Source organism: Pseudomyrmex gracilis, unplaced genomic scaffold (genome assembly GCF_002006095.1).
Source record: "Pseudomyrmex gracilis isolate BER0280 unplaced genomic scaffold, ASM200609v1 scaffold_90, whole genome shotgun sequence".
Taxonomy (NCBI): Eukaryota; Metazoa; Arthropoda; class Insecta; order Hymenoptera; family Formicidae; genus Pseudomyrmex; species Pseudomyrmex gracilis.
In genome coordinates this window covers 226,732-253,177 of record NW_018020674.1, presented here as the reverse complement: position 1 = coordinate 253,177, position 26,446 = coordinate 226,732, and the positions used below count along the sequence as shown (strand labels likewise).

Genomic DNA, 26,446 nt, shown 5'->3' with positions numbered 1-26,446 from the left:
GAAAATTTAACAAAGTGACGTCGATTATTTTGACAGCCGACAATTTGACCTGGCACCGTTTGCACGAGAACGCGCAAGAGAGATTTGCGCAAATAAAATGGCACCGCGCTTGCACTCTCATGTTGTTTCCCACACTGAGAAATACACCGAGAGAGAGAGAGAGAGAGAGATCTGAGAGAGAGAGTCTTTTGGCGACGACTTGGAAGAGCGCGCGAGGAGGGAGGCGTTTGACGAGACGCGATAAAAATCGACCCGACGAAAGTCGTTTGTGTCAAACAGCGAGATAGCTACGTGGCGGCGAATAAACTCACCCCTGTTTCCCACCACCGCTTATCGCGATCCAAAAACTCGTGTAATCCGACGTTGGAATACATCCCCGCCGCGATGCAGCTCGTTCGGACGTTAAATTCCGCTGCGCTACACACACACTCCGTCCGCTCTACCTCTCTCTCTCTCTCTCTCTCTCTCTCTATGCCATCGCGGCATTACTATCGATTATCCCGGATTTCGTCGGATTTTACCGTCGGCGCTATCAACGTCGCGCGACGTCCCTAAGTATCAGCCGTCGTCGACGACGACTATCTCTCTCTCTCTCTTTCTCTCTCTCTCTCTCTATGTTGTTCTCGATAATACGCATATGTTGTTTTTACGACAACAAAGATTAAATTGAAACATTAATTACGCATCTCAGATGTTTAAGCGCGCGCGTAACTCCTCCGAAAAAAAATGTCTCTCGATATCACAACGCTCGCGCGAGGTTTTTACGATACGACACCGAATATATATAAATTTACACGAGTATCCGGCGAGAGAGAAGAGAACAGAGGGTGAGGGGCGCGTATATAACCGCGGCGCGTCAATTAAAACCGGCTAAAAGAGTCGCGCGAAAACGCATGAAATATCGATCATCCTTCTTTTACGAGGGTGATACTGCGCGCTCGTAAAAGCGGGAATTAATGGGCAGGACAGGTGCGCGCGAGCGACTCGAAGATCTTCGTTTCCGGACGAGTCCGACGGTGTTCAATAGAGACGCGCGTGGAAAATAACGCGCGTTGAGGGGTAGGGGAGGGTGGAAAAACTGTTACGGTCACCTCGCTCTTTTTACAGTTTTACAATGGGGGTTGGGCGGCCTCGCGCGCGACGTGAATCGACGCACCCGGCGAAACTTTATGCCCATATCGGAGTGATTTATCGAACGGCGCGAGTCTCGTCGCGCCGCGCCTATATCCGATACGTTCGTATATCCGTTCTCCTCTTCGTTCGTTCTCTTCTCTTTGCGAGGAAAACGTGGAAAAAGAATGCACCGATAAGGGCAATGTAGCAGAGAAGAGGAAAAATAGAGAGAGAGAGAGAGAAAGGAGAAAGCATGACGAAGCGGAGAGCGCGCCGATAGCCCGTTAAAATGTATCGCGTGCGAGATATATCTCGCCGCTAAAACTTACCGACAGGTGAAAATAAACTTCGCAACCGGGAGGATGGACGGTTCTCGGAGTCGCGAAAAATGGTTTTCTCGCGAGATTCTCGACCGTGATCTTGAGCAACTTCTTCGCCCGAAAAACGATCTTTCACGCTTCGCCTCGAGCGAGTGGAAAGGATCACGTTTCGGGTTTCGACAGTCTCATTTCTGACGCGAGACAACTGGTCCCGAGAAGAGCGAAAAGAGCTTTTACTTCGAACGCTCCGTAACTTTCCGATTTGACTCGAGTTTTTTTCATCGCAAACGCTCGCAATGCGTTTTTTCCACTTCGATAATTACGGAAAACTCGGTCGAATAAATCTCTAGAGAATTTCTTTTTCTTTTTTTTTTACGACAGTCTCATTTTCAGACTATATTTACGAGTTTGTTTCACTGTCGTCGTATTGTAGACGCGAAGAAGTGGTTTATATTGTGAAGAAAAGTACGTCGCGCTGATAGAAACGTGTGGGTTTCGATTCCAAAAGAGGAAACTCTCCTTCTCCCTTTTTATTTTATTAAAGAAAAAAGAAAAAAAAACAAAATATTCCCATAATACCAAACCACTTTAATCTGCGTGTGTAATAACGGCCGAAAGGAGCTCGAATTCCGATGAGAGAGATCCATCGTTGTTATTAAAAGAGACAATTGTTGGCAATGAAGCGCGCGATTGCGGTATCGCGGGCGCATAAATTAATGAGAGAATTAATTTGCCAGCGTCGAGGAGGTGAAATTCCCCGTTTACCCGTGTTATCTGGACGAGACGTAGGTACGTACGGGACATTAACATCGCGCATTGTACGGTCGTCAGCCACGTCGCGACAAGCCCGCGTTTAATTTTCCGCCGGACGTCTCTCGACGAGTCTTCTTCGTCGTTTTTTTGTTTCTTTTTTTTTGCGTTCGCGCGGAAAACGAAAAAGCAAGGCTAAACGGAAGGAGGGCTATAAACAAAAAAAAAAAAAAATCCGTTCGAAAAAAGAGACAGAGCATTTTCAATAATCGCACATCGATTCGTCGCGGAACAGTCGCGCGTACGCGTTCCGCTAAATTTCGCGACAAGTGAATTTGAACGAAGAGCGCATTTTTGTTGTTTCGCGCGATTATTACAACCAAGCGAAGCGCATTAATTATTTTACATTCGATAAGGAAACGCAACGTTCCATAAAAAAAACCACAGTTGATGAGACACGTAAAGTCCGCGGTGATAAACTTTTCATTCCCGCAACAGCGTCTGGTCGTCTTTAAGACCGCGGGAGCCGGATAACGAGATTTCGCGGTGACCCGAGAGAAAAATTCAACAATTTTTCGTGTCATAAAACTCTCGAGATATTAACGACACCGACCGCGACCGCGATGCGATAAAAGTCGAAATTCGAGAAAGCAAAACACTTAAGCGCGATCATATACGTATATACCGCCCGTCGTCGTCGTCGTCGTCGTCGTCGTCGTTTTGCGTTCAATTAATTTAATTTCGCTTCTTCGCGACGAGAAAAGAATCGACGAATTTCGACGTGCGCGATTTAAATTTGTCTCGTCGCGATCGATAATCGCGGCGTAACCAACTTCGGGGGAGAGGAGGATATCGGGTACGCGAAAATAAATTTCACATTTTCTCGCTCCGTTCGGACTTGCGCTAACAATAAGAGGCAATAAGATTTCTCGCGTTGCAGCTGCAGCTGTTGCAGGAACCGCCGGGTCTTCGAATTTCCGGGAGTTTCTCTCGTAAAACTCCCTCTCTTTCTCTCTCTCACTCTCTCTCGGCGCGAGAAATGTGTACGTGTGTTTATAGAGTGCGCGCGCGCACCCTATACACACTCTCATAGTTTTGCAATTTATTATTTTTACTTCTGTCTCGCGTTCCATAATCTCTTCCAATAAGTATTTATTGGACATCTATAAATCGTTAAGAGAAATAAAAACTCGCGTATTACGTTTTTTTTTTTTTTTTTTTTAAAAAAAAAAAGAACGCGAAACGAAATTATTCAACATTTGTGAATTAAACAAAGTGTCACTGTGGAAGAAAAAAAAACTATGAAATATAAAACGCCACGCGTTACACCTTTTTTTCCAATGTATTACCCACATTCGTTAGATTCCGGAAATCGCTCTCTCGAGCGTCTCTCGAACTTTTGCACGCGAAATTTTCCGCGAACTCCGGAAGTTTTCACGGGGTGCGGAGGAGAGGGCGGAGAGGACCTTCCCTCCCCCTCTGCTCCATCTTCCTCTCCGCCCCGCTATTTGCAATGCCGGGGGTTAAGTAAATGAAATTCCGTGTGACTCCGCCGTCAAGTATCGCAGATTTTAACGAACAGAGACGCGCGTCGCTCTTTGACGAGCAGACTGCGCCGTAATGAAGAAACTTTCTGGTATTACCGTATGATTCGATATCAGGATCGCTTGAGAGTGAAATGTGTCTCGTGATAGAGAGAGAAGCGCGCGCGCGCGCGAGAGAGAGAGAGAGAGAGAGAGAGAGTTTACCGCCTTCTCTCGTCTCTTGGCGGGTAATCATTTATCGGACTTCGTTAAACAGAGTTGTACTTCATTAAGTTCTCCTTTGCCGCTCCTAATCAAGAAAGAGTGTGGCCGGTAAATTCGTTGAAATAACGGAAAGCAAAGCCGAAATAAGTTTTCTGAGAGTGGAGGAGAATGAAGAGGGGGAGAGAGAGAGAGAGAGAGAGAGATTCTGCATTTTCAATTCCAGCGGTGGTAAGTGCTTTTGCGCACTTTTTTTTTTTTTAAAGTTAATTTCGATCGAAGTGAAGTGCACACAGTTGACGAAATAATTATTTACCACTCGTGTCTGAAATCAAATTTCGAACTTCGTCGTCCCGCCTCTCTCCCCGCCCTCTTAATACACAATTCTCGTATCTCTCTCTCTCTCTTTCTTTCTCCCAATTATTTAATTACCGTACGTCTGTAAACACGTTAATCAGACGCGATTAACATTTCTCGAACGAACCGACATCGGGAGAGACTACTGTGCTGCGTGTAACACACAACCGTCATGTAACGGAGAGTCCCCCGTGCGTACCCAGCGAGTGGCAAGGGGAGAGAGATGTCTCCTTGTAACGAGTTAATACCACCAGATCGTTACGGCAGTTACTGCAAAGCCGGTACCTAATTAATCCGCTTTTGAAACGTTTTAGCGTTACGGTAAAGCTGGCGGCTGCGACGACGGCGAGCAAGGAGGCACGCGCTTAAAGGAGACTCTCTCTCTCTCTCTCTCCTCTCTCCCGGGGGCTACGTAAAATTATTAAGCGAAACCCCCCGTCCCCCCTCCTTCGCCACTCCTTCATCATCTCCCGACCGTCTAGACGACTTCGACGGCAAGATCGACGCCTCCTCCATCTTTCTTAATTGCTGTTTTTCTCTTTTTTGGTTTTTTTCCCCTCTCCGTTCGCTTGTCGCTAATATACCTTATGGGAGTTTCTTTTTTTTTGGTTTTTAATATGTGGAGTTTTTTTCTTTCTCTTTACCTGCTGTCGGAAATCGTTCTTCCCCTTCTGACGCTGCGTCCAACAGTAAAACGCTCTTGTCATTTCGAATGAGAATTTGCATTTTATACACACTTACGTACGTACGTGCATGCGCATGCAAATTACAACAACGACGACAACAACAACAACATCAACGAAAACTCGTTCGAAAGTGTGTCTTTCCCGTCGAATAATTTTACTCTCTTGCGCTAAATTAAATAAAAGATCCACCCCTCTCTCGAAAACCTTCGCGCGCACGAAGAAGAGTAATTGCCTGATAAGGGAAAGGCAATTTACCATCACGGCGAAGCTACTTTAAATATTACGCTGTAACAGTCATAGCGAGATACGAGTCAAAGTTGCAATAGCATGTGAAACTACCGTTTTCGCCCGCGTTTCAGAGAGCTAGATAGACTATCAAGACTCGCGCACAAAGCACAAAGTTGTGCGCGCGCGATCGCGGCGCGCGCGTTTCACAAAGATAAATCGTCTCCCTCCTCACAACGAAAATCCGCGTAGTCGCGAAACGAAGAGCTCTGCAAAACGAAGAGTCAATTAAGCGCGCACGAAAACCTCCCCCCCCCCCGTCTTTCGAACGAGTTTACGCCCGAAATGCCTCACTTAACATCGCGGGTGTGTACGTGTACGCGCGAGGATGTGATGTGAGGATTCGACGAGTCATCATAAACAATTCAGCGAAGCAGATGGATGAGTTTCGAGGAGCCAACGAGATGTTTTGAAACGTCATTTCGCGCACGTTGGAAACACGTATATATACATACAGAAAATTTATTCACCCGTTTGTTCACGAAAGTTCGTGCAAGATCGCGATCTTTCGAACAAACGCGGAATCGATGTTGACGATGAAACGCGCGCGTTAATTTTGGTGCTTCCGCTAGAGCACGTTTTAATTAGAAGAGAGTCGAGAGTTTCTTTAAATTAATTTTGAACTCCGTCTCTCGAGTGAGCGCTTCTCTCCATTGCATAGAATTTTAAAACAAATTGTTACACACACACACACACCTTTAGACTTTAAACGAGATATATAATTGTAGAGAGAACGAAACGTCTTATTTTACACTTTCCTCTCTCTTCAACGTGCATGTTTCTATAACAAAATTAGCCGCTGCTCGGTTCTCACGCTGAATATCGTTGGCTCCTAAGTAACTTCCTCTCCGGTAGACGCGCGTAAATCTACACTCTCTCCATGCTTTGACTACGCCCTTAACTAATTAATTAAGTGGTACTTCGGAACTTTCACACAAAATCATCAACGTATAATATAATCAAGTTTCATCGACCGGTGCTGCTGCTAAAATGTTATCGAGATTCTTCGTGAAAAATTCGTTCGCGTATGTTTAAGAGAATTCTGAAGAATTAATATTCACAATATAAATCCGACCAAAATTTTTATATTAAACAAAATTAAACAACATGCCAAATTAGTTAGCGCATGCACACTTCGCGCGATTTTTTGACGACTCAACGCGGTTTTTCGCGAAAAAGTTACGGGATTACCGGGGAAAACGTAAAATTCTTTCGCGAGCGATATAAATTTATTTGCGATCGTCACCGGGAGAGCGAAGCGCCGTAAAAATTCAATCTTCGCTCGCACACATACTTACATACAGCGTATAAACACTGTACTCACGTTTGAGTTGGACGAAAGTGAGCTGATCGATGGCGCGGCGCAACGGCTTGTCGTCCAGAGTTAGATCCAGCAAGGGCAGACGAGCGATCTCCTGCACCCCCTCGGCGCCGCCCCAGGAACCGGCGGCGGTGGCCGCGCGGACCGACAGCATGCCGCCGATTTGCAGAAAGGCCGCGCTGTCGGTCTCCTTCAGCGCCTCGATGCAGAAAGTGAGCAGCGCCGTGGTCGTCTGCAGATGCGTGGCGCATCTCGTCACCTGGTCGCGCAACGAGCGCACCCGCGCCTCTCTGGTCTGCCGAGCGGCCTCGATCAGTCGCGACTTCCTCGCCTGCAGAAGGCTCACCAGATTCGCCACTCGATCCTCAACCTCTTCCTCGAGCGCCGCGCATTCCTCCTGAGATAACGGCGGAGAGAGAAAAATTGTGTTACGCGTATAATATTAAAAACTATTTTATCTTTTGGCGTTGTGTTTTCTTACGCGATAGAAAACTTTTTACGCGATGAAAAACTTTTCTACTTCCGGCTAAGTTCTCACGGCGCGGAAAAGTTCTGCACTATATATATATATATATATATATATATATATATATATATTTTTTTTTTTCGCGCCAATCAATATATTCAGCGAGATGTGCGAACTGTACACAGAGTTCGTTTTTATCCCCTCGAAAAACTATAACTGGTCTGTTAGCTGCTGTTACACATAGCAAGTTGTATACAGCTGTAAAAACAACGACGCGAGTTTTTATTTCGGAGAATATATATTTTTTTGTACATATATATATATATATTTATATGTGTGTGTGTGTGTGTATAAATATGCTCTTTTTTTGCGCGAATTTGCTTTATCGAACTGGCTTTTGAAAATATCACACGATTTTACACACGCACACACGAACAAACCGGCAAAAAGGTGCGTGGGCCGTGAGACGGGCGAATCGAGCGAGAAATATGATATCGAACTGATTAGTACGTGGCGCACAAAGGAAGAAATACAAACGGCGTTATCAAAAAAGAAATCTCGTTTGTCGGCTGACAGAGCTTTATTCACCCCTCCCCCCCCCCCTCCCCGTCCCGGGGATACGTTTTCTTTGTACATCCCGAATTATCCCTTCGGCCATCAGAGATGAATACGGCCCGCGCGCCGGAGACCCGATGTAATTAACGCCATATCTTTTTGCAATTTCACGGCGCCCACGTATCACGTGACGTGTCCGCCGACACGGAATTTAAAACGAACGCCAAAGGCGTGCGCGGCGTACTCACGTGCACTTTATCCGTCATTCCTTTGAGCCTTTGAATGAACTCCGTCGTCGAGCGGGCCCTCTCCGACAGCTGTTGGAGATTCTGTGACAGCTCCGTCTGTAACAGTAGAAATGCGAGACGCGTGAGGAAAACGCAAGCGATGAGACGACGGGAATTCGGCGAACGTGATACGGACACGCTCATCCGCTCGTACGAAATTCTCGTGCGGAGAAAAGGAACAAGATGTAATCTGTGTGAAAAATATCTAATTATGATATAAAACACACGCGCGAGTGTTGCGTGTACTTTTATAAAATTACGCGTGCGTGTACAAATATTGAACAAAAAAGAAATGTAATAATTAATGTTAACGTACTTTTTGCGCTGCGAGATCGCAAAGACGGGATTATCGTGCGAGGTGATCGGAAATAATTACGTGTCTATGTGTTTTTTTTTTTTTAACGTCTTCGGTACGGAGCTCGTCCGCCGCGAACCGCAAGCAAACGTATTAAGTTGAGAAATTGAACAACACGAGAGTTGATACAAACCACTTGCAACGAAGTGTTCAGATTAAAGAAAGAACGTAAACAACCGAATGTTTTCGCCGATTGTCGACTGTAATCGACGCTCGTCCTCAAGAGGTTAAATGATTTCTTTTCGAAACAAAAGAAAACTGATCCTAGACCAGAAAAAATAGCGCGCGAATCAAAATCCCACACATGTTGTACAAAATATAAAACTTTTAAAGAAACTGACGAGTATATATATATATATATACTGTTCTTTGATGTTACTACAGCACAACACAGGCGCGCACGCTATTATTATTTTCATTTCAACGTGTTGTGTCGGTGAACACAACCTGTCACCGCGATGACAACACAAGTATATGTATACGTCTTACAAATCATATAATACACATATGAGAAATGTCGAAAAAAAAAAAAAACGCACGAAAAAATCAAACTCAGAACACATAGTGAGAGGAAGAAGCGGAAAAACAACACGTGACTGAAAGTACAGTCACGTGTTGTTTTTTCCTCTCCTCTCTTTCTCTAATATTTTCGAGTTTTATTTTTATACGTTATTTTTCTGACATTTCTCATATGTGTGTAATATATGGTTTGCAAGACGGTCACGCTTTGTTCCGTTTCTTTGTGCGTTGGCGAGTACTGTGACATTTCAATCCGGTTTTTAATGTTACAGTTAAAAGGAAGTGTTCTATTTATGTGTGTATTTAGTTTTTATTTTTATTCTTTACTTATTTATTCACATTTATTTATTATCATCTCTCAGAGTTTTCATCAATTGACTATTTTCTATATTTCTGACTGTATTGTCTTTTTACACACGCTTTTTTTCTAGTGGGAAAATATTTGCAATTAAGGTCACACGATCGGTCTTGCTGTTGCGCGCAACTTCGTAAATTGGACGCGAGAAACACCATCCCCCCCCGTGTTTCTTGACGATGGCGAGTATAGATACTGGCTAATGAAGACGAATTATGTACAATATGAACGTTCGATGTTGAATCGATACGTCACGCCGGTATCAATGGATAAACAGTTCCCACACATGCGGAGAGTTTATACTGAGCCACCCCACGTATGCGCAAACAGTTACGCTTTCGTGAAACGAGCGTGTATTAAGTACACATATCGTTGTTTGCTCAATAACGACATACACAGTGCTCTCTTCTCTCACCGTGGAAATGTACTACTGCGATATTTTTATCAAAAAAAAAAAAAAAAACAATCCGAAAAGGTAGAAACTCAAGATAAAGTGTAAAAACATATGCGCTTTTTTAATCTCAGCTTCAAGGAAAAATGCAAAAGTGTTTAAAAAGTAAAAATAAATAATAGGTATACACACATACGTATACGAATAAAAACAATAATAAAAACAATAGATTTTTATATATTTTTACACGTGTGCATTTAAAACGTTTCGGTTTTCAATTCTTATATGTTATAATTTATAAAGAAACTATTGTAAGAAGTAAGAAAATAATGTGACAAAAAATACTGCGCGAACTTTTCCTCTCTTTGCTCAGCTGCACTTTCACACGTGTTTGCTTATTTTAATTAGCGACTGGTTTTTTCTCGATCTCATTGATTTTCTTTCTTACTTATATTTTTATTCATTATTATTATTATTATTATTAACTTGGCGAAAAGTGAATTAAACGACATAAAACTTGCTTCGCGCGCTCTTCGATTTGTGAACTCTTGAGATATTCATTTATGAAATAGCACAAAACTCGTTACAGTTATTCGAGGAAAGTTGACTCCTTATTCATTTATGTAAAATACTTTGTAGCGCGCTCAGGATTAATAATATTGCGCGGCAACGCGAGTTGAGCGACGAGAAACTTTGTAATCCAGTAGCCGTGTGCATTTACACAAGTGCAATCTAATTTATCATTTCGCATCGAGGACGCGCTGAGAACGTGAGCGCGAACCGGACGCAAATATTGCGAATCGTTTCCGCAGTTCTCAATTTATCATTTTCCTCATTTCTCGACTTTCCACGTCGGACAATACACACCTTTTCAGATCGATCGATCGAATAAGCGAGCGAGCGAACGAACGAGCGCGGACAGACTTTAACGCGTGCACTTCGTCGAATTCATCGGAGACCGACGCGCGTCGTCGTAGCTGTTGTCGGTAGTTTCCATTTGACACGACAATGCGGTGCTAGTCGAAATGGGGATGCGATCGCGTATGCAGAGTATGCACACGATACCCGACAACACCATCGGCATTCATCGGGAAAAGACGACGCGGATTCTACACGTGCAATTTCGCGATAAAACCTCGATGGAAAATATTGAATGACGCACCGGGGGGGAAAAAAAAAACATCGTTCTTCGACGTACCTCGCTCTTGCATCCTCGATAATTTGACTAAGAACAAGCAAACTCGTCAAAATGACGATGAATTTAATAAAAAAATTTCTCAGATTTCTTATTTTAAATTACGGCATTGTTCTTTAAAAGTAGAATTTTTAACTCTGGTTTCTTTCAGTGTTAAAAGAATCGCGATAACGTAATGTGTACGCGCATTTTATGATGTGTGTGTTTTTCACCGAGATTCTTTCTAACAGACGCGCATTAGGACCCGAGCATTAAATTTGACATCTCTGTGTGTGATCTCTCGCGCGACGAAATGGACGGAAATGGAACCGCAAATTAAAATTATCTTAAGCGTAAAAAAAAAAAAAAGAAAAAACGAATCTTCTTATAATTCCATCGGTGAAAAGAGCTCGTTATTTTTCTCACCCGAAATATCGAATTAACGCGCGCCCCGAACAAAAGCGCCGGCCGCTGTGCGCGCGCGGGATTTCGCGTTCGAATGTATTCCGAGATACCCGCTGTTTTCTCTCTTTGTGCGCGTTTCTTCCTTCTCCCGGCGCGTTCTCTTCTTCCGCGCGCGCCGAGAGAACGCGCGCCGGTGTCCTTTCCCTCGCACTTTGGCGCGTATCCATCGGGCGCGACCGACGAAATCTTATTAGCATGAAAAGAGCTCTCGGGGATTTCATCAGAGCGGAGACGAGTTATCCGGAGACCGGAGTCACCCTTCGCCGCGAGCGAAAAGAGAGAAAGAGAGAGAGAGAGAGAGAGATGTTCCCTCGATCGATTATCCTCGCGAACATCTCGTGTCCGGACGGAAACTTTTCCGTCGGCTGATTAACGAAAGTCCGCGAAACTCCGCGAGGAAGTTTTTTTTTTTTGTGAAATAAAAGTATTATATGTTATAAAAAAAAAAAAAAAAAAAGAAAAAAACTCAAGAGAATGTGCAGTGAGTTTTCAGTTGTATAATAAGATGTATAGAAAACAAAGTTATTCCAGAAATATTTTTGTATCCATTTTCAAGAGAATTGTGCGCGCACTGCGAAAAAAAAAGAGAAAGAGACAAAGTAAGAGAGAAAGAAAGAGAGAGAGAGAGACTTGGACTTTAATACGAATTTAACAAGATTGTTAAGAAAGCGGTCGTCCGATCCTAGAATTCCTCCTCCGTGAACACGGAGGACGTCGCGCAAGAACTCTCTTCTTTTAAAGCTCACACATATACACAGTCTCCTATAAACACGGACTTAAGAAACATGACGTTTTCCGCAACTTCGCCGAATAGAACTTGTTTAAAATCCCACTCCTTCCCTCCTCTCCCCGTCCCTCTCCAGACAGTCAACGCGAGCGAGTCGAAAGCGAAGAGAACGCCTCGCGCAGGTAGTTGTTTCCGCGTAGAGGCTTACCGACTTTTCTTGTCGTCGTCGTCGTCGTCGTCGTTAATTGGCCGGGGAGAGTCGATCCGGACTTTGTCGTCGGCTACACCAATAGCAATAAACGGGAGTAAAAAGTCGGGAAGAGGTCGAGCGCGCACACGTTGGGATCTCCCCAACGTCTTCAAAACACGCGCGCTGACATATATAAACGCCGCATTACGATTCGCGGAATAAAAAACAGACGGGGGGGGGGGGGCGCAGCTGTGGGTTTTCACTCGCGAAACAGAAAGAAAGAAAGAGATTGCCGAGAGGAGAGGCTTTCATCACGCCGGATGAAAGCTTCGTTAAAATCCTAACGAAGAGCACGCGAAAGCTTATTAAATCTGGCCGATGCTTTTCAGCGAACGCTTTTCAGAAAATACCGTATTTACAGGGGCAAACGGTAACGAACGAGAAAAAAATGGAAAGACGTTTTCTTAGGGGAAACCCCGGACGGCTCTCTTGCGTCGGTTGATCTCGGCGGGCGGCGAGGCGTGTGGTGCGAATGGAGTGTACCGACGAAAACAAGAATAAAAAAAGAAAAAAAGAAGAACAAAATCAAACACACACACAGACACGTACACACACACGCGCAAGTCCCGCAGCGGCGATATTTCTATATCGACCGTATGATGGAGCCGATTAATTTCGCGATTATTTCCGCGATCGCGCCCGGTCCACGATCCCGCGGCCGCTTTCAATTTACATCGAAACGAGCGTGCGTTTCTCTCGCGACGTGTGCGAGACGAGACCACAAAAGCAGATCGCCGCAAATAATGGAATCGTGTCCTTTGCGAAGTTTCGACCGCCGCGTCACGCAGCGCGGATTAATTTTTGATTGAACCCGGACGGACGGCTCTCTAGCTCTCTTTCTATCCTCGTCGAGCTTTTTGCACGATTTTTTTTTTTTTTAGACTGTGATTTAAATATTAATCATTAAAACTTGAAAAAAAATTTTAATCCGTCGAAAATATTAGCAAAAAACTTATTTGACGTAAACCCGCACTGTATTTCTGGCCAAAAAAATTACTCAGGACAGAACTTTTTCGTGACGCGCGAAAAGAATTAGGGTATAATTACATAAATAAATGAAGGATTAGGGTAAGACGTAACGAAAATATAATAACACGCCCGAGATCTTAATTCGCAACAAAAGGCCCGACAATCACGTCCGTCCCGACGTCAGAGCTCATTATCGCGATAACGACGAGTCGGAGTGAATTTTTGCCCGTGGCAAAACTCCCGGCGGAAGTATTTTCCACATTGGGCGCGTTCAGAACCGAACCCACCCGCGCGCGCGTTTTTGTGGCTACGTGTATATGTGTATATACACGCGCACCGACACAAACGAAAAGTTTCGCGACGGCGATTCGTCCTCGAGCGTAATTAAGTTACTCCTTTCGAGTTAACGTCCGCCGCGCCCGGTAATTTCCGCAGTTTTCAGCGCAACTTTACCGCCAAGTTCGGGTCTCGCGCGCGCGCGAGGTCGACCGCCGACCGATAGAGGAGGGAACGCCGCGGAGATTGTTCCCGACATGCGGTCCCTTTAACGCCCCCACACCAATTCCACAGATCCTTTGTTATATTAATTACCGCAGTCACCGCGGTTGTACACCTATAACAGAAAGCTACGCGGCCGAGAAGAGAAAGAGAAAGAGAGAGAGAGAGAGAGAGGAAATCTCGTCGGATTCAGTAGCGCGAAAGCATATAGCCGCGATCTCGCTTTAATAATCGATCCCCGTAATACTTTCGGCGCGGTTCACGCGTAATTCCATTAAGGTCTGCCACGGTTTCCTCAGCACTTTCGCTACTTTAATCGGACGCGCGCAGTCAGAGGGAAGCAACGAGGGAGCTTGCGAAAACTTGGGCGCGCGGCGTATTTCTTTTGTGTTTAACAGCCGGCTGTGTTGAATTAGCATTTCTTTCGAGTCTTTTCGCGCGATCACCTTTTATTGTGAATTTTCTGTACTAGCCCCGGTTTCGCTTATGAAATATTAATGTCGACTCTCCAGAGATTTTGATTCCGTGTGAATTTTTGTAATAATAGAAAACCGTTTAATAAAAAGAAATTTGTATAAAAAGAAAACAAATTATAATGTTTGAAATTTAAACTCTGAAGATGACTCATCTGTATATCGGTATAAAATCAATTTTACATCGGGGCGCGCCTCAAAAATTTCATAGGTGTCTTAAATTGATTCTTGAAAATAAAAAAAATGTTACATCGAGCATTCTCAAAGCCTCAAAAATTTAGTAGTTATTTTGTTTGTTCTTGATATTTTTTTTTCCCCCGCACAGGAAAAAATTCATCTTTTCATGTCACGACGGGGGGGGGGGGGGGGGGGGGGGGGGGGGACGGGGAAGGGGGAGAAAGCTCATAAACAAATCTTTATTACGCGATGATATATTCCATTTTCCATGGTTTAAATTATTCGGTCTCGTCGTGTAATCCTGCGCGCGATACGGCTTCCCTACAGAGAATAACGTTTCGCGCAAAGTACCATGAATTTTCATGACTCTCCTTTGGTCCGGGAGTTTAATACTGGTTTTTGCCAAATAAAACTGGTGCGCGCACAAAACCAAACTGTCATTCGTCCCCAGACGAAGGGGGGGTTTGGTTTCTCTGTGTGCACGCGCGCGCGCGCGCGTGTGTGTGTGTGTGTGTTTCCGCGCGAAAATGTAACGCGGGAGACAGCTCCCCGCGGAAGTCGATTCACCGTCGAGTAACGCGCGTTTAGGTTGCGCGCCGAGAATGCAGCCATTGCGCTTGTTAATTAAGAACGCCAATCAAATCGTACGACGGCGCGGAGCATAATTGCAAAAGTCGAGGGCGCTCGTCGAAGCCCGTGGCGGTGCGCCTCCTCGAGGCGCTTTCACGGCAGCGTCAATGTGCCGAGAGACTCACCCCTGCACTTATTAAGCTCGAAGCTCTCTCTCTCCATTGTTTTCCGAGATCGATCGCGATCCACCTACCTACATGATGATGACCTAAAACACTCGGAATTTCTGACTCGGCTCTATTGTTACGTAACACACAACACCCGCTGTTTGCTCCATTGGTGATTTCAGGTCATGATTATCTTGCACGTGCGCAACATTCCATTGACGAGCAAATTATTTGCGCATCTATTCGCATTTTTCGCAATGTATGATTATATCATACATCTCTCTCTCTCTCTCTCTCTCTCTCTATCTCTCAGTACTCAATGTACAAAATAAAAATGGAGAACATGAATTTTTTTTTTCAGTGCCGGTATTAAATTTTTTTGGTTTTAATAAAGTTGAATATTGAAGAATTCTGTCCGTAAAAGTGCGGAAGTCAAAGTCAGTTAGCGCCGAAACAAAGTTACCACGAAAACGAGAGAGAGTGCACCGGTCGGCGCCAGGTGCGCGCGATATTAAGTTAAAAAAATGCCCGGAACATTTTATCCCCCCGAATAGCATGTTAATAGCGCGCACAGAGCGCGACGCGATACATTTCGCCATTTCTGCGCCGTTTCATTTCGCGCGCGCGCGATTCGTTTCCCGAATCGTTTGCCGAGATGCGGGCAAAAAAAAAAAAAAAAAACAGAAAAAAAAACAACAAACGACGCCTTCTTTTATCGCCGCCGTTTTGTCTCAAAACGTTCGCGCGCGCGTCAGGCGTGGCAAACAACGACGGAGGATCGGTTTCGTGTGCCGGAATAATTGGTCACTCGAATACGCCCCTCTTATCCGTCAGCCCTTGATTTCTAGCCTCCGCGTTCCCCGGTGAGATATTCATTCTCGCGCGCATATACATTTGGCTCGAGCTCGACGTAAGATCGCGCGCGATCCCGTTATCGTATGGTCGCAGCCCACGCGATTCGACCCCTCGGCACGAGGGCCGGATAACGGCGCGGTAGGGAAGGGCGAAGATAGTGCGACCCTTCTTGTACGAAGAGGGGTCATCTGTCTGAAGTGATTTTCGCTGTTCACTCGAGGGCGAAAATAGTGCGCAACGTCGGAATAAATTATTTTCGAGATAACGCGCGAGCGAAAGGGAAAACTCCGAGATACGCACAATTGATCGAATATGTTGACGACGTTTGTCTCTTTGTCAAGAGAATACGCGAACACTTGCGCAACGAATCGAAATCAATATACAAATGGAATCTAATGAAAATAAAGTAACAACGTAATAACAACAATTCCACGAAACACTTTAGTGTTTCATACTTTAATGTGTTTAAGGAACTTTCCTCTTTCTCTCTCTCTCTCTCTATCATTCGTGCTCAATCGATACAATAACATTGTCAATATAATCACGCGTTTCTTTTCCCACTTAAGTGACGAAGAGAACCGCATTTTTATCGATTTTCGGAACTTAGCTTGTCAGTAGTTGCCCCGAGGGCAACCACCCTGTACATCCCCATTTCGCCGTCACGGAGGCTCGTTTATCCGCGCCCTTGCCGGAACGTGCTCGAGCTTGCTATATAAGGGACGACGACGCGGGATGGATACCATCCTGCATAAACACGATAAGTCTACATAGTTGTGTCAATGCAACGAACATCGAGCTCGAACATGAACGGCGGGATGCGCACGCGAGTCCGAAACCGCACGCGTGTCAAATGAGATCTAAGAGAACTTCCGATGTGTTATCGGTGTTGATCACGCGCGGAGTTGCGATCTGTTGTGTGTTAAAAGTGTTCTCCCGAGAATGATATAACATCGCCACAAGCGGTGGCGTACAAGTCGTTTCGCATACAAGTTTGATGTTTCGTTGTATTTTTTATTTTTCGTTCGTCCTCTTTTGTTACAGTGACAAAATCTGTATAGAGAATCTGTCATCGAACACTAATGAAATTATGTGCAATATCTTGTGTTAATAATGAAAGAAGAATTTTAATTAGGATAATATGTATAACTCGTTAAAACGCCATCATGTTCCGCGTCAAAAAACATATTTTGTATATTTCTTTTATATATAAATATATAATTTATATATATTATATATATATTTAATACAAATATATACAAATATATAATAAATTATACATTTATATTTACAAATTGTACGAAATATAAACATAATTTACATATATTACATATATTTAATATAAATATATATAAATATATATAAATTATATGTTTATATTTTGTACAATTTGTAAACAATTCATTCACAAATACAATCTTTCAATTTAATTAACGAGTAAATAGTTTTTTGTTTATCTTCATTCTGACGCATTGATTTTTGCTCTCCGTTGTTCTCTTCCGACTTCGTTTTTTCTTATTACATTTTCCTCGCAACACCTCACCGCAATTTACTATACTCGCGGGGGTTAAAGGGTTTTTATCTTATTATTGCATATAAAATTAAATGCACCTTTATTACGCAAATATGATGGATTATATGTATATATTTTTCGAACAAAGAGATTTCCTTTTTTTTTTTTTTTTTTTTTTTTTTTTTTTTTTTTTTTTTTTTTTTTTTTATCGTGCCACGCTCCCGCATTGTTGTTGTTAGCTTATAGTTGATGTCACCGCGCGATAAAGCGTCGTAAAACAAGAAATCGGTGATCCACGGGATAATTTCGAGTTTCACCATGAGTCGACTGTTAAAGCGCCATTATGTTCCGTACGAACCGCCCCAAAAACGTTGCCCGCGCTTTCATTGCGCCGCGGTGCAGCACACAACCCTCGTTATATATACAACAAGGAAAGCGCACCCTCTGAATTACTGCCTCGCGATCACCATCGAGAGAGACCCTCTATACACATACACACACACACACACACACACAAAGTCTGCCCCCGCGCTTTTCTTCGGAGTTACGGTATCTACGTTTTTTAATCAACTGCGAAACAAAACCTCCCTCTCCGTCTCTTTTCACACAAACAACGCGTCCAAGTGCATAAATGTCGTCTTTCTTGCCGACGAAAAAATATGTATGTAATTTCAGAGAAGAAGACATTTTCATCACATCGAGTTTTCACACTTCCCCTTTCACGAAAAGATATAACGCAAATTCTATGCCCGCTAAACTTCGAAACGTGCGGATATTATAATTAATTTGTGCGCGTTCTGCGTCTACTAATTAAAGTGACCGGTGAAACTGCGTGAGAGGGAAGCGCCGAATGTGGCAACACAGTTGCTTGCGAGATGTTGCGGGAAAGATAAATTCCGAAAGTCGGAAAAGAGAAAATAAAAGCAAGAGCAAGAATCGGTGCGTTTAGAACGAAGCTCGAGTAAAAAAGATTTGTTTGTGCTTATCAATTGGAAAATTGTATTGTAGTTGAAAAAGCGATTTCGAACAGAATACATTTTGCACGTTGCTTCTGACATAGCGAGAAGCATCGATTTGAATTCTGATTTGACTGCGAGATATAAATATTGATTCGACTACAAGAGACGAGTTCGAACATGTTCACAATGTGACTTGCAACGATTGGGTAAAACGGTCTTCGAGAGAGAAACAACCGATGATATTCAAAATAAGAAAACCGAACAAAAATACGAGAACGAAAACAGAAGTGACTTGAGGAAAAAGAGTCTTCTCAAGAGAGTCCAAAAGAGAAAGTCCGCAGCCGTCGACAAGGTACAGATCACCGAAAGACGTGAGATACCACCGTGTAGCGGCAAGAGATTGCAAATAAACAATTGTTCAACTTGAACAATTGTTGTTTGTTTTTACACTTGTATTTATCTTGATTCACCTGTCTCTAATAAAGTAAATTAATTGGTTTCACTTTTATTTTTGAAAATAAAGTGGCGTAATTTACCACAAAACCTACAGTGTTTGTAAATAAATTGTCCAACATTTCGTACAAAATATATATGTATGCAAAATGTTTTATTTTTTTTAGTTACGGAACATAATGGCGATTTAACAGTCGACGATTCACGGTGAAACTCGAAATTATACCCCCATGGGTTACCGATTTCTCGTTTAACGACGCAAATTACATATACATACGTATATACTTGCGTGATCGTTGCAAATTATGTATATTAAAAAATTGAATCCAGTTGATTAGAGACGTGTAAGTACACGAGTGACAATGCGACGATCGCGCGGAATTGGACGAATAAAAGAGAAACAACAATAACTCGCGCGACTGCAAGACAATTTACGTCCATTAGGAAATGTCATGTTCTTTTAGCGAGATGAGCATGAAGCAGGGGTAGAAACGCGCCCGGGAGAATACTCGGCTAATACTCCCTCCTTTCTTTCGCCAACTGCAATCCGCTGTATTCGCGATGTCTGGTCGGCCGCACAATGTGTTATATACGCGCGCCCCCTCCCCCCCTCATTAGATTCGCGTTGTTGCATTTTCCTCGTATTTTCTCTACGTTACGCACCGATCGCGCAGAGTCTGCACGTTTTCGGGCGACGAAAACTCACCTACGCGCGCGCAATTTGTGTGTGTTCGCGTATTTTAAACGTGTCGAAACAAACACACACAGACCTTTAATGTTTTATGTTTAATCCTATCAGATCGACGCGCAAATTTTTTTGTTTTCAAACAAAACATCACGGGAGGGGGGGGATTGAAATATATTGTTGCGCGTTGTCGCAAAAGTATTGTATATTTGCCGATTGTAATTCATTCACGTTAAACGACCTGCGCATTACCGGGGTATGACGAACGCGCGATAAGCTCGAGTTTGCTGTCGGTCATCGCGAGGAGAGAGACAACGATTATTATCGTCGGGACATCAACACATCATATTTCGCTCAAATCAGATTAAGTGCGACGTTCACGCAAACGCTCTTTTTTTTTGTTTTTTATTCCTCGGTTACACGGCGTATTGCGTTGCGCGAAACATTTTTCAAGTAAAAGAGAGTTTTTGCCGGCCGGCCGCGAGCGAGCGAGCGCGCTGTCGCATGCATCCAAGCGTTCTTGAATAGCGAGAGTGACATATGAACGCAAAGTGAGTACGTAAAGGGTAACTGATTTCACACAGAAATAATCACAAGACTCTTTTCTCCTACCTTATACCCTCACGAAAAAAAAACAAACAAACAAACGAGTGAAAAATTCAAAAAATCAATCAACGAAACATTATCGCACATTAATCAATTATTCGACGAGTCTGATTTGCGTAATTACTTCTTGGAAAAAACAAAGACGAAAAAAATTGTTCTCACAGCTACGTGTACAAGATACATAAAAAAAAAAAATTCCGATCAACGCGTTTATTCAGTATCTTCCTTCGTGCGAAGAGTTTTGTATAAAAATATGCGGTATCGCGCTATCACTGAGCGAGCGAAACGCGTTCATAAATACCGGGCTGCATTGATAAATCCGAAATATCGCTCGGGTTGATACAAGAGAGAGAGAGAGAGAAAGAGAGAAACTCTCCGTGCTTGCGAACGCGCTTCCACATTGTAGACTTATAAATCCAACGCTCAATGTCGACTGCGATATCTCGCCGTGGCGCGCCGTGTCGGTAAATCACGACCGCCACGTCCCCGGCGTTTCCCGCGCGTAAAGCTAAAACCAAAAAAAAAAAAAAAAAACTCAAAATGCGCACGCCGCGTTGCGGCGGTTACAAATCGTAAGTGAGAGCCGCAGGCGTGTTCCGCCGAGTTGCGCTTTTCGATTTTAAAAAAGTTACCACCGCGTGTGCGGCCCGAATGTTTTTTCGAAAATTCGCAACGTCACAACACGTCAAACTCTCTTTCGGTATTTTTTTTTTTTTTTTTTTTCCCCCGAGTCGAATTCTCTCCGACAGCGCTAGATCACATAGTTGATATTATAATAATCCCAACAGAAAAGAGAGAAAGAAAAAAGTAATAAAATAAAAATACACTGACGTATGTAATTTTACGCGTGTCGCGAAGTAAGATTAAAGAATACAATTAGAAAATTCTTGCGTTTGTGTTGCTTCAAATTCTCTGTATGATTACATGAAAAAAAAAAAAATAATAATAATAAATTACTTCATTTTTATCGCGACATTGAGATGTTTGTTGCTTGAAAGATCAGTTCAGAGAGATTAGCTCTCTCTCTCCCTGGATTTGTGCGTCTCTATATCGGCTTTTCTAGTTGCGGTTTTATCGTCTCGTAACTTTCGAATTTATCACGGAGGGTTTAGCAAAGGCGGAGTCATAAAAGAAAGCCAATATATCCTTAGAAACATGACCGATAACATATTTCTCTCAAGAAGCGCCGCGTTTGCATGCGCGCGAACGCATTGCGGCCGGGAAAAAATTACGATCGTACGTTCGGAACTTTATGATCTTGTGTGCCGCCGCGCTCGCTTACGACGTGTTACGGATAAAAGAAGAACCATCCATATCTTTGAACGCGCCCATCCACGTCATCGTCAATGGTTGCGCGAACTTTATTCTCAATATAAATGCTGCAATTAATTTATCTCAAAGTATCGTTACAATAAAAAAAAACAAAAAACAACGATTAAATAAAACTGTTGTTGTTATTATTATTTTCTTAAGTCAATGTCATTTATCTTACTTGAAGTTACGATCTTTTGCCTCGTCGGAAAACGCGACGATTCGCGCGATAATTATTATTGCGTTTCAGATGTCTCGTTTCTCACGCGCACTTTTATCGCTCCCAGCGTGTTAAAACTGTTCGCTGCGGAACTCCGTCGAAGGGAGATCTATGAGGCGTAAAATAATTCTCACTTAACTCGCGCGCGGATACATATTTACCGGGCGTGACACCGGGGAGGAGGTGGGACGCTACTCAGAAGTTTCATCCTGAACGAGGCGAGGACATCGAATTTGCATAATCCCATATAAACGCGTCGAAGCCTTTAAATTCCGCTACTGTGAATGCAAATTACCGTTCACTTTCTACGATCCTCAGCAACTTCAGAGCGGATAACGCTCTATCGGCCAATTTTGCTCGAATGATAAAAAGAGCGAGAGCGCGTATAGTAACAATTAAAAAATAAAACGCGATAATTTACCGAACTCTGCCTAATTAGTCCCATTAATTAGCTGCGGTCCCGGAAGACGAACGACGTGATTCGGAATTTCCCTTAAAGCGCGCTTCTACTTGTGAAGGAGGAAGGAAGGAAGGAAGGAAGGAAGGAAGGAAGGCGTTGTTCAATTAACAGTCTGTAATAGGAGTCGCATATTCCTCCGAGAGACGGAAATTATCACAATCGACGCGTTCATCCTTCCCTTCCCCCGCCCCAGGTGCAGCTGAGTGCAGCTGTGCGGAATTAATTACGTTACGGCCGACGAAAGTAGGTACCGCGCGCGCGCGGCGGTTCTTACTTCTGCGTAATTTTCTTCGGGAAAAATCGTCGATACAAGCCTAACCAACAAGCAGCAGGTAATTCTAAATAATACACAATTATTTTTTACGTTGAGTTTTTTCCACGAAACGTCGATGTGTAACGCAATTTGTTTTCTACCGCGCAATGTAACAAAATTAAAATTTCCAAATTTCAAAACAACATCGTTGGGTTTTAATTATAAAAATAATTACGAAAAAATATCGCAATATCAATTTTGTAATTTTTTGTTTTTTTTTTTCATTTAATGAAATAGAAACAAAGAGATGGACTAAATTCTTCGAAAATATTTTACATATAATTTTTGTGCTTAATTTTCTTTTCCCTAAGCGACTTCTCTCAATTATATCCGCCCCAAGTGTTTTTAAGTTACGCTGTTTCGTGTTACTTGAGATAAAACTCTCTCTCTCTCTCTCTCCCTCTCTGTGTGCGACATCCGCGAATAATCTCGTAGAATTGATTCTCGCTTGAGAGCCACGAACTACTCGGCTTTCTTGGCGCGACCGCAGATAGCGTCATGTTGAAGCAGTTGCACAAACCGACGCGCGGATGGATGGAACAGTAGGAAAAGGGGTACGAGCAATGAGCTCATTACGGCGCGAGTCGACGCACCCGCGTGGCTTTTGTATCGAAGGGGCGCGCATCTCTCCTCGTCTCTCCTCTCCTTTCCCTTTGTTTTCTCTCTCTTGTCGCCGAGCAAGCGCGACAAAGACGGTCGTCGCGTCGGGGGTCGCAGAATACACCACGTCATACGAGAAAAACGTAAAAACAAACAAACAAACAAACAAAAAAAATACGAGAAACCCCGGAGACTATTATGCGCCTTCGAATATATATAGAAAGAAAATAGAAAACGTCTTCCCTCGATATTTCGCTTTCCCGTATCTTTTGTGTCCCGTATCTTTTTTCTCCTTCCCCCTCGAGAAGTATATTTTTTAAAAAGAAAACGGACAAGCGCGCCGCGATCAAACGTGTCGTCTGACATGTACGCGTTGTTTTATTTTCGCGCTGACGTCCGTTGTGGAAAAAGAATCGCGAGCGGGGAGCGAGGCAAACGCGCGCGCAATTTTTGTTACATCAAAGGAGAATAAATACCAACAATTATAATTTTACGAGAGAGAGAGAGAGAGAGAGAGAAAGATAACTCGCGCGCGCGCGCGCGCGTTTGTACGTACTCTTACGTAACTTCTCTCTGTCGTCACACGGACAGAATATACCGCCGCCAATTGAAAATTTACTTTTCTAACTTCCGCAGCTTTCTTTTTTTTAGAGTAATAGCTTCTCTCTCGCAAAAACACAGACACTCTCGAGGCAACGTTCCGCGCGTGTCAAACCGCAAAATGAATTGCATTAACCTGGACTGGGAGATAACTGATCTCCGACTGTGAGCAAAGCGCGCGTTACGAGAAAAGTATGTATGTACGTACGTTCGGCTTGCTACTTCCCGACCGTGTCACGAAGAAATAGAGAACCCGGGGGGATAATCAGTTTTGTCGAGAGAGAGAGAGAGAGAGAGAGAGAGAGAAAGAGAGAGAGAGCGAGATGACTGGTGAACGCGCGCGACGTTACATTATCTGAGATCGGAGCGAGTACAAGTCCGTGAGTTAAGTCACCGACGGAATATGTTTTCCGAATTGTATATCGCCACTACGTGTTGAGAATAAATTCGCCGCTTGTTTTCCCGTCATCTCGCTGCAACGAGAAGACTTTGTTGTACGCGCGCGTTTGTTGTTGTGTCGCGATTCAAACGCGTATTTAATTGTCAAAAAGCGCGCATTGCGCGCCGTTTGTACACTTACAAAACAAAAATGCAAGAGAGAGAGAAAGAGAGAGAGTTGGCGGTCGAAAATTCTGAAATAATACATCAACCACGTCATTCCAAATATTCCGTATACCGCGGAAAAATATCACGTTTTAGAGAGAACGAAAAGAATACAATACACAGCTTTGCAACGAACGTTTATGATCGTATTCCCCGGGATTGAAACTCTCTCTCTTCTCTCTCTCTCTCTCTCTGTATATAATATTCTGTTACGCGACACACATAAAACAGAGAGCGAGCAAAACATAAAAGCCTCTTGCGTGTATAAATACAACATTGGCGCCAAACGAAATTATTATTAATAAATAACGAGATATATATTCGTTCCCAAAGCGTCACATCAACAAAATACACCGACGTATATACACGGTCGTACACTGTTTTTCACGCATGTTAACGCAAATATATATATTAATCAATATCTCGTTCGCGATTACGGTCGAATCAAAGAGTCGCCGCGGTGTCGCGCTTTTATATTACGTAGTGTAATACACAACTGCGGAATGCAAAAAATTATTTCGAGCAAAATGTAAATAAAATACGCGTATCGCTGGAGTTATCAGAAGGTTCAGTTTGTTCTTATTCGCGTAACGTGGATTGCGAAGAACGACTGTGAAAGCGTCTCGTTTGCTCTCGACGAAAACGTCGCGCGAATTTCCGCCGACTTGCGCGTTCGGCGAATCGATGAGCTTCGCGGTTCGTTAAATAGCGAAGCTAATAATAATAAAGCTCGCGCGGAATTCGACAAACGTCGCAAGCGCAGCGTCTTCGAGGAGCGCGCTGGCGCCCCCCGACCTGTCCCACCCACTTGTGTGTGTTCGTACATCTCGAAAAATTCTTCTCTCCGCGAAAAGAAAAAATTTATACAATAATAAAAATACTATCTTTTTTCTCTTCCCACGCGAGCGCGCACGTGTGCGAGCAATGAAATGTGAGCAATTTCATAATGAGTTAATGGCACGCGTGTCATTTTTTTTTAACAGAGCGCATTCCCATAATTATTTAAAATGTTTCTCCGCGCCACTACTTGCGCGCCGCAAAATTTTTATCACGCTAACAGCTGGCCAGAAAGCGCCGCTGTTTTATTTTTAAAACGCTTTTACATATCTCGCGTATTATATATATATATATATATATATACCGTCTAATAGCTCTTTACGGTTGATACGGCTCGTGTGGGTATACGCACTCGTATAATTACAAATGTTGTTCAGCTGCGGGAAAAAGTATGTTTGCGCGCGCGCGCGACATTTCGCACCAGCGTGCATCGGCGGGCTATTACGCGTGCGAATACGCGCGAAATAATGTCGGAAAAATGAAATCCCTTCCCCACCGCGTCTCGCACCACAAGCTCGAACATCACGTCGCCGGCGTCGCGTTTCGACAACGTTCGAATTAATTCCCCGCGAGGGTTGTAATTTTCGCGAGTGCGCCGCGTGCGCGTAAAGAGAGCGCGATCGCGCGTTATCGCACTCATTCGCTCTCGCCCGCCCGTCCGTCCGCTCGAAAAACAGCGCCTTAATCTAGAGCGGCGTAATAAATCTCTCTCTGTGCGCGCGGAGAGAGTGCGTCTCTGTGCGGGCGCGCGCGAAGAATCCTTCTCACTCCGCTAATCCCGGCGAATTAATGGTAATTTGCACGCGATTAATTAGCACCCCGTCGCGGGAGAGGATTTGTGAGATCTCCGGCGATAAGTCGGAGTCACTCGGCGCGTTGCGGCGCGAGAAAATAAAAAAGAAACGAGAACAATTGCCGGAAACGAGAGGAGATCGTCGAGTAAAATCGATAAAAAATTTCGCGCTTTAAATAACCGAGTCTAAAGAGTGTTATGAAATTGTTTTTAAACACAAACAAAAATAACAACAAGTATGTAAAAAAAAGATAGATATCGATTGGAAACATTAAATTGTAATTTCACATCGTAAACGCACGCGAAAAACAGTCGCGCGTTTTTATTTGCGCGGTCGTGATCGCGCACGATTTTTCAAAGAGCGCGCGCGATAAAGATTGCGATCCGTGAAATTCAAATCCAAACTTCTAACAAGCCGCCCGCACACTGTCGCGTTATTTAATTATACTTCCGTCACATAATGACAAACAATTTCGCTAAACTCAAAATATTTATATAGCACGCTCGCAGCAAATTTATTGTTTCGACGTTTTCGAAATTACGCTCGGCGCGCGATCTGTCGCATCGATAGAAATTTAATGCAGATAACATTTTGTCACATTGTTGTTAGTTATTATTACGTGTAATACGCACGTAACAACATACATATACAGGGTGTCCCAGAAT

At 43.5% G+C, this 26,446-nt stretch overlaps 1 protein-coding gene across 1 annotated transcript in view; it reads right to left on the bottom strand.

Moving 5' to 3' along the window:
• LOC109855472 (E3 ubiquitin-protein ligase TRIM9) overlaps positions 1–26,446 on the bottom strand; it is a 95,209-nt gene that overhangs the window by 11,389 nt on the left and 57,374 nt on the right. Inside the window, exons 3-5 of the mRNA XM_020429752.1 lie at positions 7,847–7,942; positions 6,581–6,974; positions 4,930–4,962 (exon numbers count right to left, since the gene is read on the bottom strand). Coding sequence (XP_020285341.1) covers positions 4,930–4,962; positions 6,581–6,974; positions 7,847–7,942 — 523 coding nt within the window. The remainder of the gene's footprint in view (positions 1–4,929; positions 4,963–6,580; positions 6,975–7,846; positions 7,943–26,446) is intronic.